Below are 15,898 nucleotides of genomic sequence, written 5' to 3' on the forward strand. Positions count from 1 at the left end.
TGAGCGGGTTCGGTTTCTCGGAAACCGAACCCCCCCGAACTTCACCCTTTTTACACGGGTCCGAGCCATACTCGGATTCTCCTGTATGGCTCGGTTAACCCGAGCGCGCCCGAACATCATCATCCCGCTGTCGGATTCTCGCGAGATTCGGATTCTATATAAGCAGCCGCGCGTCGCCGCCATTTTCACTCGTGCATTGGAAATGTTAGGGAGAAGATGTGGCTGGCGTCCTCTCCGTTTATTCATTGTTGAGTTGATGCAAATATTTGTGCTTGCTTATATCATTGTGGGGGCTGGGGAGTAGCTTTATATTAATATAGGAGGAGTACAGTGCAGAGTTTTGCTGATCAGTGACCACCAGTTTTATCCATTCTCTGCCTGAAAAAAACACTCCATATCTGTGCTCAGTGTGCTGCATATATCTGTGCTCACACTGCTTAATTGTGGGGACTGGGGAGCAGCTGTATTATATAGCAGGAGTACAGTGCAGAGTTTTGCTGACAGTGACCACCAGTATACGTTGTCTGCCTGAAAAACACTCCATATCTGTGCTCAGTGTGCTGCTTTATTGTGGGGACTGGGGAGTCGGGACCACCAGTATAATATTATATAGGAGGAGTACAGTGCAGAGTTTTGCTGACACAGTGACCACCAGTATATATAGCAGTACGGTACGGAAGGCCACTGCTGTACCTACCTCTGTGTCGTCATTAAGTATACTATCCATCTACATTCTATACCTGTGGTGCATTTTAGTTGTGCAGTTTGCTGACACAGTGACCACCAGTATATATAGCAGTACGGTACGGAAGGCCACTGCTGTACCTACCTCTGTGTCGTCATTAAGTATACTATCCTTCTACATTCTATACCTGTGGTGCATTTTAGTTGTGCAGTTTGCTGACACAGTGACCACCAGTATATATAGCAGTACGGTACGGAAGGCCACTGCTGTACCTACCTCTGTGTCGTCATTAAGTATACTATCCATCTACATTCTATACCTGTGGTGCATTTTAGTTGTGCGCAGTATATATAGTAGTAGGCCATTGCTATTGATACTGGCATATAATTCCACACATTAAAAAATGGAGAACAAAAATGTGGAGGTTAAAATAGGGAAAGATCAAGATCCACTTCCACCTCGTGCTGAAGCTGCTGCCACTAGTCATGGCCGAGACAATGAAATGCCATCAACATCGTCTGCCAAGGCCGATGCCCAATGTCATAGTAGAGAGCATGTAAAATCCAAAAAACAAAAGTTCAGTAAAATTACCCAAAAATCAAAATTAAAAGCGTCTGAGGAGAAGCGTAAACTTGCCAATATGCCATTTACGACACAGAGAGGCAAGGAACGACTGAGGCCCTGGCCTATGTTCATGGCTAGTGGTTCAGCTTCTCATGAGGATGGAAGCACTCATCCTCTCGCTAGAAAACTGCAGTGCCACTCCTAGATGGGCCAGGTGTTTGTGTCGGCCACTTGTGTCGCTTAGCTTAGTCACACAGCGACCTTGATGCGCCTCTTTTTTTCTTTGCATCATGTGCTGTTTGGGAACTATTTTTTTGAAGTGCCATCCTGCCTGACACTGCAGTGCCACTCCTAGATGGGCCAGGTGTTTGTGTCGGCCACTTGTGTCGCTTAGCTTAGCCATCCAGCGACCTCGGTGCAAATTTTAGGACTAAAAATAATATTGTGAGGTGTTCAGAATAGACTGGAAATGAGTGGAAATTATGGTTATTGAGGTTAATAATATTATGGGATCAAAATGACCCCCAAATTCTATGATTTCAGCTGTTTTTTAGTTTTTTTTAAAAAAAACACCCGAATCCAAAACACACCCGAATCCGACAAAAAAATTTCGGTGAGGTTTTGCCAAAACGCGTCCGAATCCAAAACACGGCCGCGGAACCGAATCCAAAACCAAAACCCGAAAATGTCCTGTGCACATCACTAGTTTACACACAGATTGTGTTACGCTTTATGTCAGCGTATTGCTGCATATTCTTCATACCGTCGGTGTTCTATTGAATGCCACGTTCTGCGGCATACTGGAGGTGTGAGCTGGTAAGATGCTCACCGTGGTTTACAAATAAATTCTTTCCTCGAAATGTCCGTCTCCCTGGGCACAGTTCCTTAAACTGGAGTCTGGAGGAGGGGCATAGAGGGAGGAGCCAGTTCACACCCATTCAAAGTCTTAAAGTGCCCTTGTCTCCTGCGGATCCTGTCTATACCCCATGGTTCTTGAAGCATCCCCAGCATCCTCTACGGACTAAGAGAAAAGGATTTACCTGTAGGTATTAAAATCCTATTTTTGTTGCCCCACCCCTTCTCCGTGAAGCCGTGCCCCTATATTTTTGGCGTGGCTGGACCTATTTTAAATAAGGGGGGGCGCCGATGCAGTTTCTTGTACACAGCGCTAAAATGTCTAGTTACAGCACTGATAATGGCATATTGATATATCATCAGTTATGGAAGGTCTTGGTCCACTGGAAATGTCCTCCATACAGCCATATCAGCGGGCCCTCATAGGACCCACAGGTCCTATAAGGGCCCGCTGAGCCGTAAGCAGCCGCCTTGGTTGCCTTGTGATAAATCCTCCTCTGACTGTATCTAACAATTGTTTGTAAATAAAATAAATGACACACTGCTATAGTATGCATAAACACAGAGCACAAATATGAATCTTTCATTTGTATCCCAGAGTACTGTGTCGTGTATTTCTATTATTGTTTTTATTCCAGATAGATGAGCTGTATGAATCATACTGTATCCAACGTAGACTGAGGGATGGAGCACATAATATGGTGAGAGCTTACACAGTCTCTCCAAGCAGCAAGGAGGCTCGTGAGAGCATGTCAGAAGCTGGAAAAGGATATAAAGAATACACAGAGGTGAGCTTTGCTTGATTTGAGTTTACGGATGGTGGAATGGTTAGCATTACTGCCTCACAGAACTGAGATCATGGGTTTGATTCCCACCATGGCCCTAACTGTGTGGAGTTTGTATATTCTCCCCGGCTTGCATGGCTTTCCTCCGGGTACTCTGGTTTCCTATCACAATCCAAAAATATACTGGTAGGTTAATTGACTCCCAACAAAATAAACCAAATGTGTGTGTGTGTGTGTGTGTGTGTGTGTGTGTGTGTGTGTGTGTGTGAGTGTGTGTGTGTGTGTATAAATATGGTGGGGAATATAGATTGTAAACTCCACTGGGGCAGCGACCTATGTGAATGGTCAAAATACTCTTTGTAAAGCCCTGCGGAATATGTGTGTGCCATTTAAACAACTGGTAATAAATAATGAATAGTAAATTTCTCACTGTATGTAAAATTATGTTTTTCTCATTCTTATTATCTTTTTATACTTTAATATTTTAAATAGTATCATAATTTTAATAGTCATTGTGCATGACCTGCTGTGGTAATTACCCCAATGGTAGAAGCAGTACTTTAATAATGAGGAAATTCTGCTTAACTTAATTATGCTCCATCTGTCATTCAATTTTTTTCTGTAAAATAAGGATAACAGAGATTTGGTCTTCAGCAAATACTTTCTGCTTGTACTTGTTAACCAAATCTCTGGTGGAACTGAATCACTGGTGAGCATATTTGAAGTGGGAAGTGTATACTATTTTATAGACTGCTGTCTGTAAACCTGCTAGTCAGAGAATGAAGTCACAGCTGCTTCAGCTACAGAGACTCGAATCCACAGCAGCTAGCGTGGAATATTTATGGAATGTATGTCTGATACTGGTGGTAGTAGGAAGGTACCTAATGGAAACGTGTCAGTGAAATTCAAGTGGCACTCCTATAATTAACACGCACCAAACAAAGCCTGTGTAGTGTGCCCTAAAAATACCTAATCTTTACATAGGGTAGATACAAAGTCTCCATTGTGTATTACTCTGGGAACTATTTACATCACAATTTACCCACATTTGATGTTCAGTTGATGAAAAGTTAACTTAAATTGTGCAGATGTGTAGAGTTGGCACGCCACCATTTTATGTATGGTGAGGATCAGTAAGAATAGACTGCATTATAATTTTTATTTAAATATGTAATTTTCCTCCTTTCATCTTACAATAGAACATGTGCGTACTGGAAAATGACCTGGAAAGTCAGCTGGGAGAGTTTCACATAAAAATGAAGGGTGAGGATATGAACAGTACATTTTTATTTTGTAGTTTAGAAAAAGTAAAAGACTCAAACATCTTTTCACATTTGTTGTGAACGCTTTAAAATGTCTAGGAGACCAAGGGGTGTATTCAATAGAAGTTGGATCCTCTCTGACGTCACTGTTCAATGCTGGCCGTTTCCAGCCAGCATATCGACAATGCAGATATGACTTGGTAAGTCAAATCTGCATCAGCGCTAAACTGTCTAAAACAGCCGCGTTTTTGACAAAAACATGTAGATCGGCGAGTATCTCGCCAATCCACGTGTTTTTCGACAAGTGCCATTTTTTCTGACAGTTGAAAAAAAGGCACTTTAATTGAATAGGTCGAATGCATAATCAACCTAATAACCTGCGAAAAGTGCAGTTTTTTTCCAACTGTCAGAAAAACCAGCACCAGTTGACTACCCCCCTAAAAAGCAAATACAGCAATTTCAAGATTATTTCTACTCATGCAGTAATTTGGGATTTGTGTATTTTGCCTGCACCTGAATACCTTTGTGTATAATTCCCTGCACTTAATGTAATTATTAAGTGGGCTAATGTATTTTTATTTATTTTGCATAGGTCTTGCAGGGTTTGCACGGTTGTGTGCTGGAGATCAATATGAGGTAAATCCATTTTGGCTTGAGGAGGTCTGTGAGCAAATACTATTTTGGAGAGGTTGCTATCAGCAGGAATTTGAGTATTTTATTGACTTTATCTTATATTCTTATTATTTTACAATGTAAATGAATAACTCCTTACCTTCAGAATAATTACTAAAAGTTTAAAATCAATAAGGTTATTAATTGGAACCAACATAGTTTGACATGATCTATCCTTCACAAATCTAACGTAATAGGCTTTTATGAAACAGTTAGTGCAAATCTAGATCATTGTAAAGAGGTGGATATAATCTTTTTAGACTTTGCTAAAGCTTTTGATACAGTACCTTACATGAGACTAATGTACGAGTTAAGAGAACTTGGGCTAGGGAACACGCAATGCACTTGGGTGAGTAATTGGTTAGATAAAAGGGAGCAGTGAGTGGTGGTAAATGGAACTTTTTCGAAATGGAATAAGGTACTCACAGGTGTGCCACAGGGGTCTGTACTTGTACCACTATTGTTCAACATTTTCATAAATGATCTAGTAGCAGGTCTAGAGAGCATAGTGTACATTTTTGCAGACTATAAGAAATTATAAATTCGGTGGAGGATGTGGAGTCTCTTCAGAACGACTTATTTAAACTAGAAGCATGGGCCACATCTTGAATACTGTGCACAATTATGGGCACCAAACTACAAAAAGGATATCCTAGAGCTAGAAAAGGTTCAGAGATGAGCGACCAAATTGATAAAGGGGATGGAGACTCTAGAATACGAGGAAAGGCTTGCTAGGCATGTTTACATTGGGAAAAAAAGGAGATTAAGAGGGGACATGATTAACATTTACAAATATATAAGGGGTCAATACACAGAGCTAGCGGAGGATTTGTTTTTGGTAAGATCTTCAAAAAGGACACGGACACCCGCTTAGGTTGGAGGAGAGGAGATTTCACAAACAGAGAAGGAAAGGTTTCTTCACAGTAAGGACAATATATATATATATATATATATATATATATATATACATACATACACAAGTAGCAGGTGAACAGGCACTCCCAAAAATGGATTACACGGGCACCGGTGCCATCCCAATGGAAATTTTCAAATGGAAAGAAGGAAGAGCGGCACTCGGCGTCTTCAGATCAAAAACTTGTATTTGAACAACACATAAAAGTCCGACGTTTCGGGGCTCACATGCCCCTTTGTCAAGGTGTACAACCTTGACAAAGGGGCATGTGAGCCCCGAAACGTCAGACTTTTATGTGTTGTTCAAATACAAGTTTTTGATCTCAAGACGCAGAGTGCCGCTCTTCCTTCTTTCCATTATATATATATATATATATATATATATATGGAATTCCCTGCCTGAGAGAGTATTGATGGCGGACTCTGTCACTACTTTTAAAAATTGGCTTGAAAGATTCCTAACGGATAAGGATATACAGGGTTTTGGTGGGTAAATATATGTATTATAGTAATAAAAAAATGAGTATTTTTAGTTTACGGCTAAACACTCATCACGGTTAAAATAAGTCTTAAAAATACTTCAGTGTAGGAGACCACTAACAGGTTTAACTCGATGGACAAATTGTCTTTTTTCAACCTCAGAAACTGTTGCTGTGTTATGTAAAATTAGAATCTAGTTTTTCAAATGCTTATTGTTTGTCATATAAGAGACATGGATATTATTATTATTCTCCTTTATTTATATGACGCCACAAGGGTTCTGCAGCCCCAATTACAGAGTACATATGCACATAATCAAAACAGGAAAACAGTGACTCACAGTTGAAGGCAATTTCAGACAAGTACAGGGTATCTAAGCATATCTACATCAGTAGATGACACTGATAAGTATCAAGGTGGCCGAGAACTGCAGGATTTGGGCAGTTGAGGATTATTAAAGTAAGAAAAGGATAAACACTTGAGGGAAGAGGGCCCTACTCGTGAGAGCTTACATTCTAAAGGGGAGGGGCAGACAGACAGGGGTAACACAGATTGGGTAGACCGAGCGTGGGACAGAGGGTTAGGATGAGATTTGGCTGGGTTTGTTAAAGAAGTGGGTCTTGAGAGCCCGTTTGAAGTTCTGTAGAGAGGTGGAGAGTCTGAGGGGGAGAGGTAGAAAATTCCAGAGTAAGGGAGCAGCACGTGAAAAATCTTGGCGGTAGGAGTGGGAGGAAGTAATCAGAAGACAGGAGAGTCGGTGTGCATTTGCAGAGCGAAGAGGATGGGTGGGAGAATAAAGGGAGATAAGGTCAGAGATGTAAGTGAGTAGTGGGTGAGTGCTTTGTAAGTGAGTGTGAGAAGTTTAAATTGGATTCTGAAAGGGAAGGGAAGCCAGTGAAGGGCTTGTAGGAGAGGGGGGGGGGGGGGGGGGATGAAGTGCATTTGGTGAGGAAGATGAGCCGGGCTGCAGCATTGAGGATAGATTGGAGTGGAGAGAGGTAATCTGGATATCATGTGCAGTGTGGTTTAACAATGGTCTTGAAAGTAAATTGGAGCAACTTCTGGGGTATTTCCAGTAGGAATGGCCATTTGCCATTGACTGTTTTGCAACCGTCAATGGCGACTGTCTTTTTCTTTGGGCCACCATGGGCTTGATGATGGGGAACATCATTGGTGGTGGCCCAATGATTTTCTACCGATGGTTCAAAATCATCACCTATTGATTGTAGAGCCATCAATGGACTTACTAATTTTTCCAATAGAAGGATAGCTCCATGTACATTTTTCTGGGCTGGGAGTCACCTTTCTGTCTCGCTTATCCATTGACCCTTGTTTTAATGTGGTGATCAGCTGGCACTGTGAAGTCCTGGGTAGAGTCTGCAAGTGTGCGTTTCCTTGATCGAGCTGTTCAGAATGATGCTACAAAAACTTGTCCCAAAAAGTGGTCTTGGAAAAATTTTCATAATTTCTGGTGACCATATTACAGTTTATTGTACATTATTATCTCCAATTAAAAACCAAAAAACCCCAAAGCCCTCCAATTCACATTTTTTCTATATGGGTACTAGGACTCTATTTTCAATTGTTTATTCATGAATGAGTTTCTTTCTTTAAGCCTTTGTTGAAAGCATTAAATTAATTTTTTCTACTTCATGGTTCATAGCCATTTTAATGAGTTAACTAACACCTTTCTAAGTTACAGTAAGTAGAGACAGGTAAATATGATGATCTATAATGCAGTGTAGAGGCTTACCTTCTCATCAATCCAAGCCATATGTCATCTCATGCTGAAAGTTGAGCACAGACTGGCAAATGTGGGTTCACCAGACTGTGGACTCCGACAGTAGAACTGGCTGTAAACATTTTAAAATAGGGCACCAAAGCTGAAAGAGCAGTGCTCCTGCACACTCCATGGCGTTTAAAAGAACGAAGTTCTCTTATAAGCATGGTATTAGAAGATAATGACGATATGCTGAAATGGAGTAGTCCTCTAAAAGGTGGGGGTTCTCTTAGGACCCCATGGATAGGAAGATAGAAAGTGCTTTCATGTTATATTTCTTCAGTAACCACTTTGATATCCGATATTTCAATAGAAAAGTGTCTAGAGCGTTAGAGTTGTTGTGAGATGCATTTCACAAGGTGATAACTCAATATCTGCTATCAAGTGTTGGATTTGTTTGTGAAGCTGCTTTGGACATTTTCTTCAGCAATAACGAAGTTGTGGCCAGAAAAAGCCCTTGGTTATGCTGATTTCCAATCTAAAATTAGTATGGCTAACCTCTATTTTGAAGTAACTCTTATTTGAATAAAAAATAGTTTGAGACACAATCAGTTATAAACCAGGAAGGCAATACAATAGAGAGAATGTTTCTTCTACTCCCAGGAAGCCTTTTTGGTCCTTCAGGATGGTGAGGGAAAAGATAAATCTAAACGCCACACAGATTAGTCACAGTATAGTCACAACCCAATGGGTTCTAGCATAATATAAACTTCTACCTATTCTCATCAGACCTTTACAGGTGGTCTGTCATGCTCAAGGCATCCTACCGATATGTCCTCTTACATCCTTGCTGCAGTCATGCTAAAAATCCCTCCAAGTCGCACCATGACGTGGTGCGACTCTGTAGCACCGAGCGTCTTTTTTGTGGTATTTTTTTTTCTGCGAAAATGCGTCTTATACGCAATGTAATGCAATAGTACCAGCATTTCGGAACTGCATCTGAAATGCCACGTTACAGTGTTTTCCAGGAAAACACTGTAGCATAGCATGTTGTATGCAAATACACTCACACACAGAATATAGGCATGCCACATATCATTTTAATCAGCAAAAGCTGCTCTTGCGTCCTATTGCATTTTCACGGAAAGACACTTGTCGCTACCGAGTCACACGGCACTATGTGTATCGCGACTTATAGCGCACAGAGCAAAGATGTGAGAGGACACATCTGTATAAACGATTTAATATATGCCTTTTTACAGGTTTTTCTTCCTTCCAACCCATTCTATGTTCTTCCATACCCAATTTCTAGTGTGCCAAAAACTCAAAGTTCATATGCACACTGCATCTACATGCCTCATAGCCCTCAGCTGGAAACAGACACACTCATCAACGATCCCTGTTTGTTAGCAAAGATTTTATTTACACTTGAGCACCTCACCAGCGTAATCCATGAGGTGACATATGAGCTGCTTTTACTTGTGTTTTTTATATTTTTCATTTATTTTGCGAATATGAATTTGATCCCTTACTCTTCGTTTACATCAGCCCTCCCCCCTACACTTTTCCCTCCCTATGCTAACTTCTCCATGATTTTAATCCTACCCTTCCATGCTCAGTCCACTTTTATCATACTTCTATAGATAGAGGACATTTATTTATTTTTTAAAGTCTTTTTTATTAGGTAATATGCATTGCAGAAACATTTATAATGTATACATGTTGTAATTCTGCAAGGGTTGAGAAATGCAACAGAGAATTACTAATAAACAGTTGTTTTTACAGTGTACAATAGTGATTATTGAACATATATAAATATAAAGGCCTTGATCAGATCATTTAAATCAGTGATACAGAAAGATGTATGTATAATGATAGGTAAAACATTGGTATGAAAAAGTAATTAAAGACGAGTATTGAGGGTAATCAAAATGGGGAAAAGAAAGATAAGACAAGGAGAGTGTGTGGGGAAGGGGTCGTAGGAGTAAACTAGTCAATGAGAGTAGTGGATTTCAATCCAGCTGTAAGATGAGAGGACATAGCTACATAATTGTCAGGGGAGTTCAGTCTCATAGTGAATCATCCATGGGGCCAACCTTTAAGAAAGTGATCTGAGTTATCATGTATGATTGAAGTAATACATGCCATCCTATAGGTAGACCAGATAACATTGATGGTGGCGGTCACTGAAGGTGGTGTCATCTTCCAACATGTTGCAATATGACATTTATCTATGTTTAAAATGTGTTTGTTTGGCTTTTGTTGCAGATTTAGGACATTTAGGGAGGGGTCGTGAGAGCAGAGTATATAGAGGTGATTTAGGAATTTGTATACCAACTATATCTTAAATTAATTTATGGACCTACAACCAGTAGCTGACTTTGAGGGTATGTCTGCTATTAGGGAGGCCAATCCCGGTAATCGTGATGGATAAATAATCAATCCCGGGATACCCGGGAGTGGTTTGTTTTCAATGCCTCACCATACCCCGCCCAGCCCACACACCTCATCATCATCTGAATGAGTTGGGGGGAGGGTCCACTTGCTTAGGGGCAGTGCAAGCAGTGATGTCCGGGTGGCGGGCTGTGAGGTCCGGATAGCGGGTGGCTGGTGTCGGGCTCCGTGGTGTGACCTATGACATTGTGTCACCCTGCGCAGTGTGCACCGTCGGGGCAGGGGAATCCGGGCAGCATCTGAGCCTCCTGAGGATGCTCTGGCTGCCATGTCATTGACAAAACAAAGGGGGCTGGTTAATCCCAAAATCCCCAGGCTTGGAAGCTCCAATCCCGAGTTTGAATACCGCCAATTTTTGGCCAAAATCCCAGGATTCCAACGGTTTTGGAATTGGCCACCAAATCCACCATATATGCAGATTTCACCGGTGACCAGGGTCTCCAACACAACACGGAAGTGTGATACAGTTTGTAATAATTTTCTGTAATGTGTACTGAGATTGAGCTTTTGGTGATTTCGAGTCTAATTATAGACCATTCCTCGGGGGTTAGAGTCTCACCCACCTCACGTTCCCAAGCCAGCTCGTGTGCTTCCTTCTGAGGTTGTTTATGGGAAAGCAACACCTGGAATATAGTGAGGTTAGTCCTCTTGTTGATTGGCGGTATTGACATAATGACTCTATGGGTGTCTTATCAGTAACCGGGGATGATTTTTTTTAAGGGAGTGATAAAAATGTCTAATTTGAAGGTATTGATAGAAAACCTTATAAGGGATGATTTTTTAAGGAAGTGATAAAAAGATCTAATTTAAAGGTATTGATAGAAATCTTATGAGAGCGAGTGTAACAGTATTGCAGGTCAGCGAAATCCAAAAAGGTGGTAAGAGGCGAAACATCTAGAAGAAAAAGCTTATTATGACAGGTCCAGTGTTGAAATATATCATTCTGTATACCTGGAGGAAATGTAGGGTTATTCCATAGTTGAACCAGGAGGAGGTGAAAAGAGCAGAGATGGTAAAGACAGGTGCATAGGTCCCAGATAGATTGTGTAAAGCGGATGGTCAGCAGAAGAGAAAAAATAAGAGGGGGGTGATGAGATGAGCACCAGAGGAGACTGTAGGGAGAAAATACTGATAGCGAGTCAGCTTCTATGGACATCCATATTCTTTGGTTAAGAGGAGCATGCCATAAAACACATGAAGTCAGTTGGGTGGCGTGGTAGTATTTAATAAAATCTGGAATGCCTATGCCTCCTGATGCACAATGTTCCTAGAGTTAGACACATTTTGACTCTAGGGGCCAGATGTAATAAGAGTGAGAGATTTGGTAAGGTTTTTCAGGGTGTTTTTTAAAGTGGCAATCATATACACTGCAAAACCAGGTTGAGCTTGCTGTGTAAATGATTGCCACTTTAAAAATAAAAATTAAAAACCTTACCAAATCTTTCCGTTTGTGAAACTCTCACTCTATTACATTTGACCCTAGGTCTTTTTCCTGCCCAAATGAAAATTAAGATCTCTATTTGGAGATTTTTCAGAACTTTGGTGGTGATGTGGATCGGTAGTCTGTCACAGATACAATAGGCGAGCTAATATAGTCATCTTCACTGCAGCCATGCAATCTATCCATGATAAAAGTCCTTTAACCCAAGTTCAGAGGTCTGATTTTAATAGTTGAGCGGAGTAGTTTTGGGAAGTTGGGTGCATAAAGATTGGAACATGATTTGGTGAGATATATTCCGAAATACTAAAATTTATTGGTTTGCCACTTAAATGTGTATGCAGACTGCAGGAGATGGAGGTCTGAGGGAGAAATATGAAAATGTAGGACTTCAATTTTATCAGTACTAATTTTATAATTTGAAAATTGATTAAGTGCTAATTTCTCCAAAGAGATTAGGGAGAGTGGTGAGGGTCGGTTAAGGTCAAAGTCACATCGTCCATATAAAATGCAATTTTGTGATCTGTGTGCCTAACAGGATACCCGAGATATGTCTGTTAAGCCTTATCCTTGCAGCTAAGGGCTCCATTACTAAAGCAAATAAAAGAGGGGAAAGGGCAGCCCTCGCGATTACTGCACCTATTGGGGAAAGGGTCAGAGGAAAGGCCGTTAACGAGAATAGAAGCAGAAGGGTTGTAATATTGCAATGGTATGCCATTATAATATGCCCCTGTAAAACCCATATGTATGAGGGTTTGTTGTATAAATGGCCAGGCGACCCTGTCAAAGGCCTTTTCTACGTCGAGGGCCACCACCAGGGCTGATACGGGTTTATCTTGCACGATATGTATATTATTAATGAGCCGCCTAGTATTATAAGTGGCTTGTCTGTTCTGATTGAAGCCAACCTGATCTGTGTGTATTAAAACAGGTAAAATAGGGGTTAACCGATTAGCTAGTATTTTAGCAAAAGTTTTTAATCAAAGTTTAATAGCGAAATTGGTCTGTAGTTTTTCATTTCCAATTGATTGCGGTCAGTTTTTTCGGGATGACGATTATTAACTTTGCAAGTCAGCTATACATACATTTCTCTTACGTCCTAGAGGATGCTGGGGTCCACATTAGTACCATGGGGTATAGACGGGTCCCTTGGGAGCCATGGGCACTTTAAGAGTTTAATAGTGTGGGCTGGCTCCTCCCTCTATGCCCCTCCTACCAGACTTAGTTTAGAAAATGTGCCCGGTGGAGCCGGTCACAGCAAGGAGAGCTCCTAGGAGTTTTTCTAGTTTTATTGTTTTTTTCTAAGAGTTAGGTACAGGAATGCTGCTGGGAACAGCCTCCCTGCTTCATGGGACTTAGGGGAAGAGTAGGAACCAACTCTAGAAGTTAATGGTTCTCTATCACCGCTGACAGGACTCTGAGCTTCTGAGGGTGCTGATCGCAAGCCCACGAGGTGACCGCTCACTCCCGTAGCACGGCCGCCACCACCTAACAGAGCTAGAAGATAGAGTGGTGAGTATGATGCCGGCGCCCCGGTAAGCGGGTCGCCGGCGGGTATGGCGGCACAAGGGTGGGAGCACAGCTCTGACAGGCTGCACTCCAGAGGGCTCAGCAGTACTTGACGTGCGGCGCGGTGAGGGGCGCCCTGGGCCAGCGCACATACCCTACACTGGTCACAGATGCTAACAGGGGCTAATCCCACGGTTAGCAGCCAAATCACCTCAGGCCAGTATAATCACTGAAAGTGGGAAGACGCGCCATTACATGGGGCGGGGCTTCTTCCTCAGAGCGGATCCAGCACTCGCCATCTCCATTTTCTCCCTGCAGATCGCACTGAAGAGACGCTGACAGGGAGCGCTGCCCTCCACATAACTCCAGCATACCTCTGCGGTACCAGGGTGTTATAGACGGGTGGGGGCGGGGGGGGAATATTAGCTGTTTTAATCTATTAAGGTTATTCAGTCAGTGCCGGCTGTTTACTGTATAAACTGCCTACTGGCGCGCTGTGTGGCTTGCTCCATATACTCTGTGTCCCTCTGAAGGTACTCTGGGGGGACTGTGTCTGCATTTTCCTGTGTGTGTGTTTGTATAGATCACATAAACATGTCTAGAAACTCTGTATCTTGTGCTGCAGAGTGTGTATCTTCTCCTGAAGAGTCTATTCCATGTACTCCGGATTGTAATATACTGTCTCAGCCTTCTGAATCCGATCCCCCATGGATGGATTCTATTAGGGGATTGATATCCCAGATTTCATCTCTGATAGCTCAAAATGAGACTGAAACACAGGTTTTGAGAAAGTCTGTTGAGATTTTGTCGTATTCAGCTCCCACTACGTCTTCAAATACCCCAATTATTTACCCTAAGAAGCATGCTCTTACCCTGATAATGCAAGCTGACAAGGATACCAACTCTGATACAGGGGACGGTGATGGGGATATGCAGGGGGGTGATGATTGAGGCTATTAGGGACATTTTACCCATTACTGATAAGGTCCCTGAGCAAGTAGAGGAGGCTTACTTTACTGACAATAAGAAATCCTCCCCTACATTCCCTGCATCTAACGCATTGTTTGAAAAATCCAAGGAAAACCCGAAGAAAAAAATTTCAGATCCCAAAAAGGGTTCTCATTGCTTTTCCTTTCCCTGAGGACAGGAAAAAGTGGGAAATCCCACCTATAGTAGACGCTTCCGTGTCTAGGTTGTCTAAAAAAGTGGTTTTACCTGTCCCAGGGTCCACCGCTGTAAAAGAGCCAGCTGACCGTAAGATTGAGGCTACACTCAAATCATTAAACACGGCTACTGGCGTAGCTTTAAGACCCACTATTGCTTGTGCGTGGATTTCTAAACCCATAGTAAAGTGGTCAGGCACATTGCTAGAGGAATTAGATTCCATAGATAGAAGTGACATTGAATTGTTCTTACGTCACATACAGCACTCTGCAGGTTTCATGGTGGAGGCCATGAGGGCCTTGGCCATCTCAATGAGAGGGTTTCTTCCATGGCGGTCTTGGCACGCAGGGTACTCTGGCTGCGCCAATGGTCTGCGGATGCCGAATCCAAGAAGAGTGTGGAGAACCTACTCTTCACAGGTCAGGCTCTGTTTGGGGAAGCGTTAGATGCGTGGATCTCCACGGCAACTGCGGGTAAGTCAACATTTCTTCCCTCAGCAACACCGCCTACTAGAAAATCTTATCCTACGTGTACAATGCAGTCCTTTCGGACCGCGAAAGTTAAAAAGTCCAAACCCCTTTACACTTTCTTTAGAGGAGGTCGGGGGAAATCCAGAAAACCTGCACTAACAGGTTCACAGGAACAGAAACCTGGTTCTGCTTCCTCAAAATCCTCAGCATGACGGTGGACCTCTCAGCCTGGAGATTGGGCAGGTGGGAGCAAGATTAAAAAATTTCAGTCATGTCTGGCCGTCTTCAGACCTAGACCCCTGGGTACAAGATATTGTTACCCAGGGGTACAGTCTGGAGTTTCAAGAACTCCCAAAGCAGAGCTGCAATGTCAGAGGTAACAAGAATTATCCTCTGGGCAGAAAAGCACGCGGTGGCGCTGTCAGCAATCTTCAGAAATGGGAAGCGGACTTCCTCAGCAGACACGATCTCCATCCAGGAGAGTGGGGCCTCCATCCAGAGGTGTTCACAGAGGTGACAAGTCTTTGGGCCGTACCTGAAATAGACATGATGGCCTCCCGCCTCAACAAGAAGCTTCGGAGGTACTGTTCCAGGTCAAGGGACCCACAGGCAGTGGTGGTGGAAGCCCTGGTAACTCCGTGGGTGTTCAGTCAGTGTATGTGTTACCTCCACTTCCACTCATCCCAAGAATTCTCAAACTAATCAAAAGAACAAGAGTTCAGGCGATCCTCATTGCTCCGGACTGGCCAAGAAGGGCTTGGTACGCGGATCTTCTGGAGTTACTGCTTGAAGATCCGAGGCTCCTTCCACTTCAAGAGGACCTTCTGCAACAGGGGCCGTTCGCTTATCAAGACTTACCACGGCTACATTTGCCGGCATGGAGGTTGAACGGCAGATCTTAGCTCGGAAGGGCATTCCGAACAAAGTT

General features: G+C 42.6%; 1 protein-coding gene across 6 annotated transcripts in view; it reads left to right on the forward strand.

Moving 5' to 3' along the window:
- The window catches only part of RIPOR1 (RHO family interacting cell polarization regulator 1), a 627,513-nt gene that overhangs the window by 386,560 nt on the left and 225,055 nt on the right, over positions 1 to 15,898 (forward strand). For all 6 annotated transcript variants that reach the window (XM_063945248.1, XM_063945245.1, XM_063945246.1 and 3 more), the window contains exons 7-9: positions 2,743 to 2,892; positions 4,089 to 4,152; positions 4,744 to 4,787. In XM_063945248.1, the coding sequence (XP_063801318.1) occupies positions 2,743 to 2,892; positions 4,089 to 4,152; positions 4,744 to 4,787 (258 nt within the window). The remainder of the gene's footprint in view (positions 1 to 2,742; positions 2,893 to 4,088; positions 4,153 to 4,743; positions 4,788 to 15,898) is intronic.

Source organism: Pseudophryne corroboree, chromosome 11 (assembly GCF_028390025.1).
Source record: "Pseudophryne corroboree isolate aPseCor3 chromosome 11, aPseCor3.hap2, whole genome shotgun sequence".
NCBI lineage: Eukaryota > Metazoa > Chordata > Amphibia > Anura > Myobatrachidae > Pseudophryne > Pseudophryne corroboree.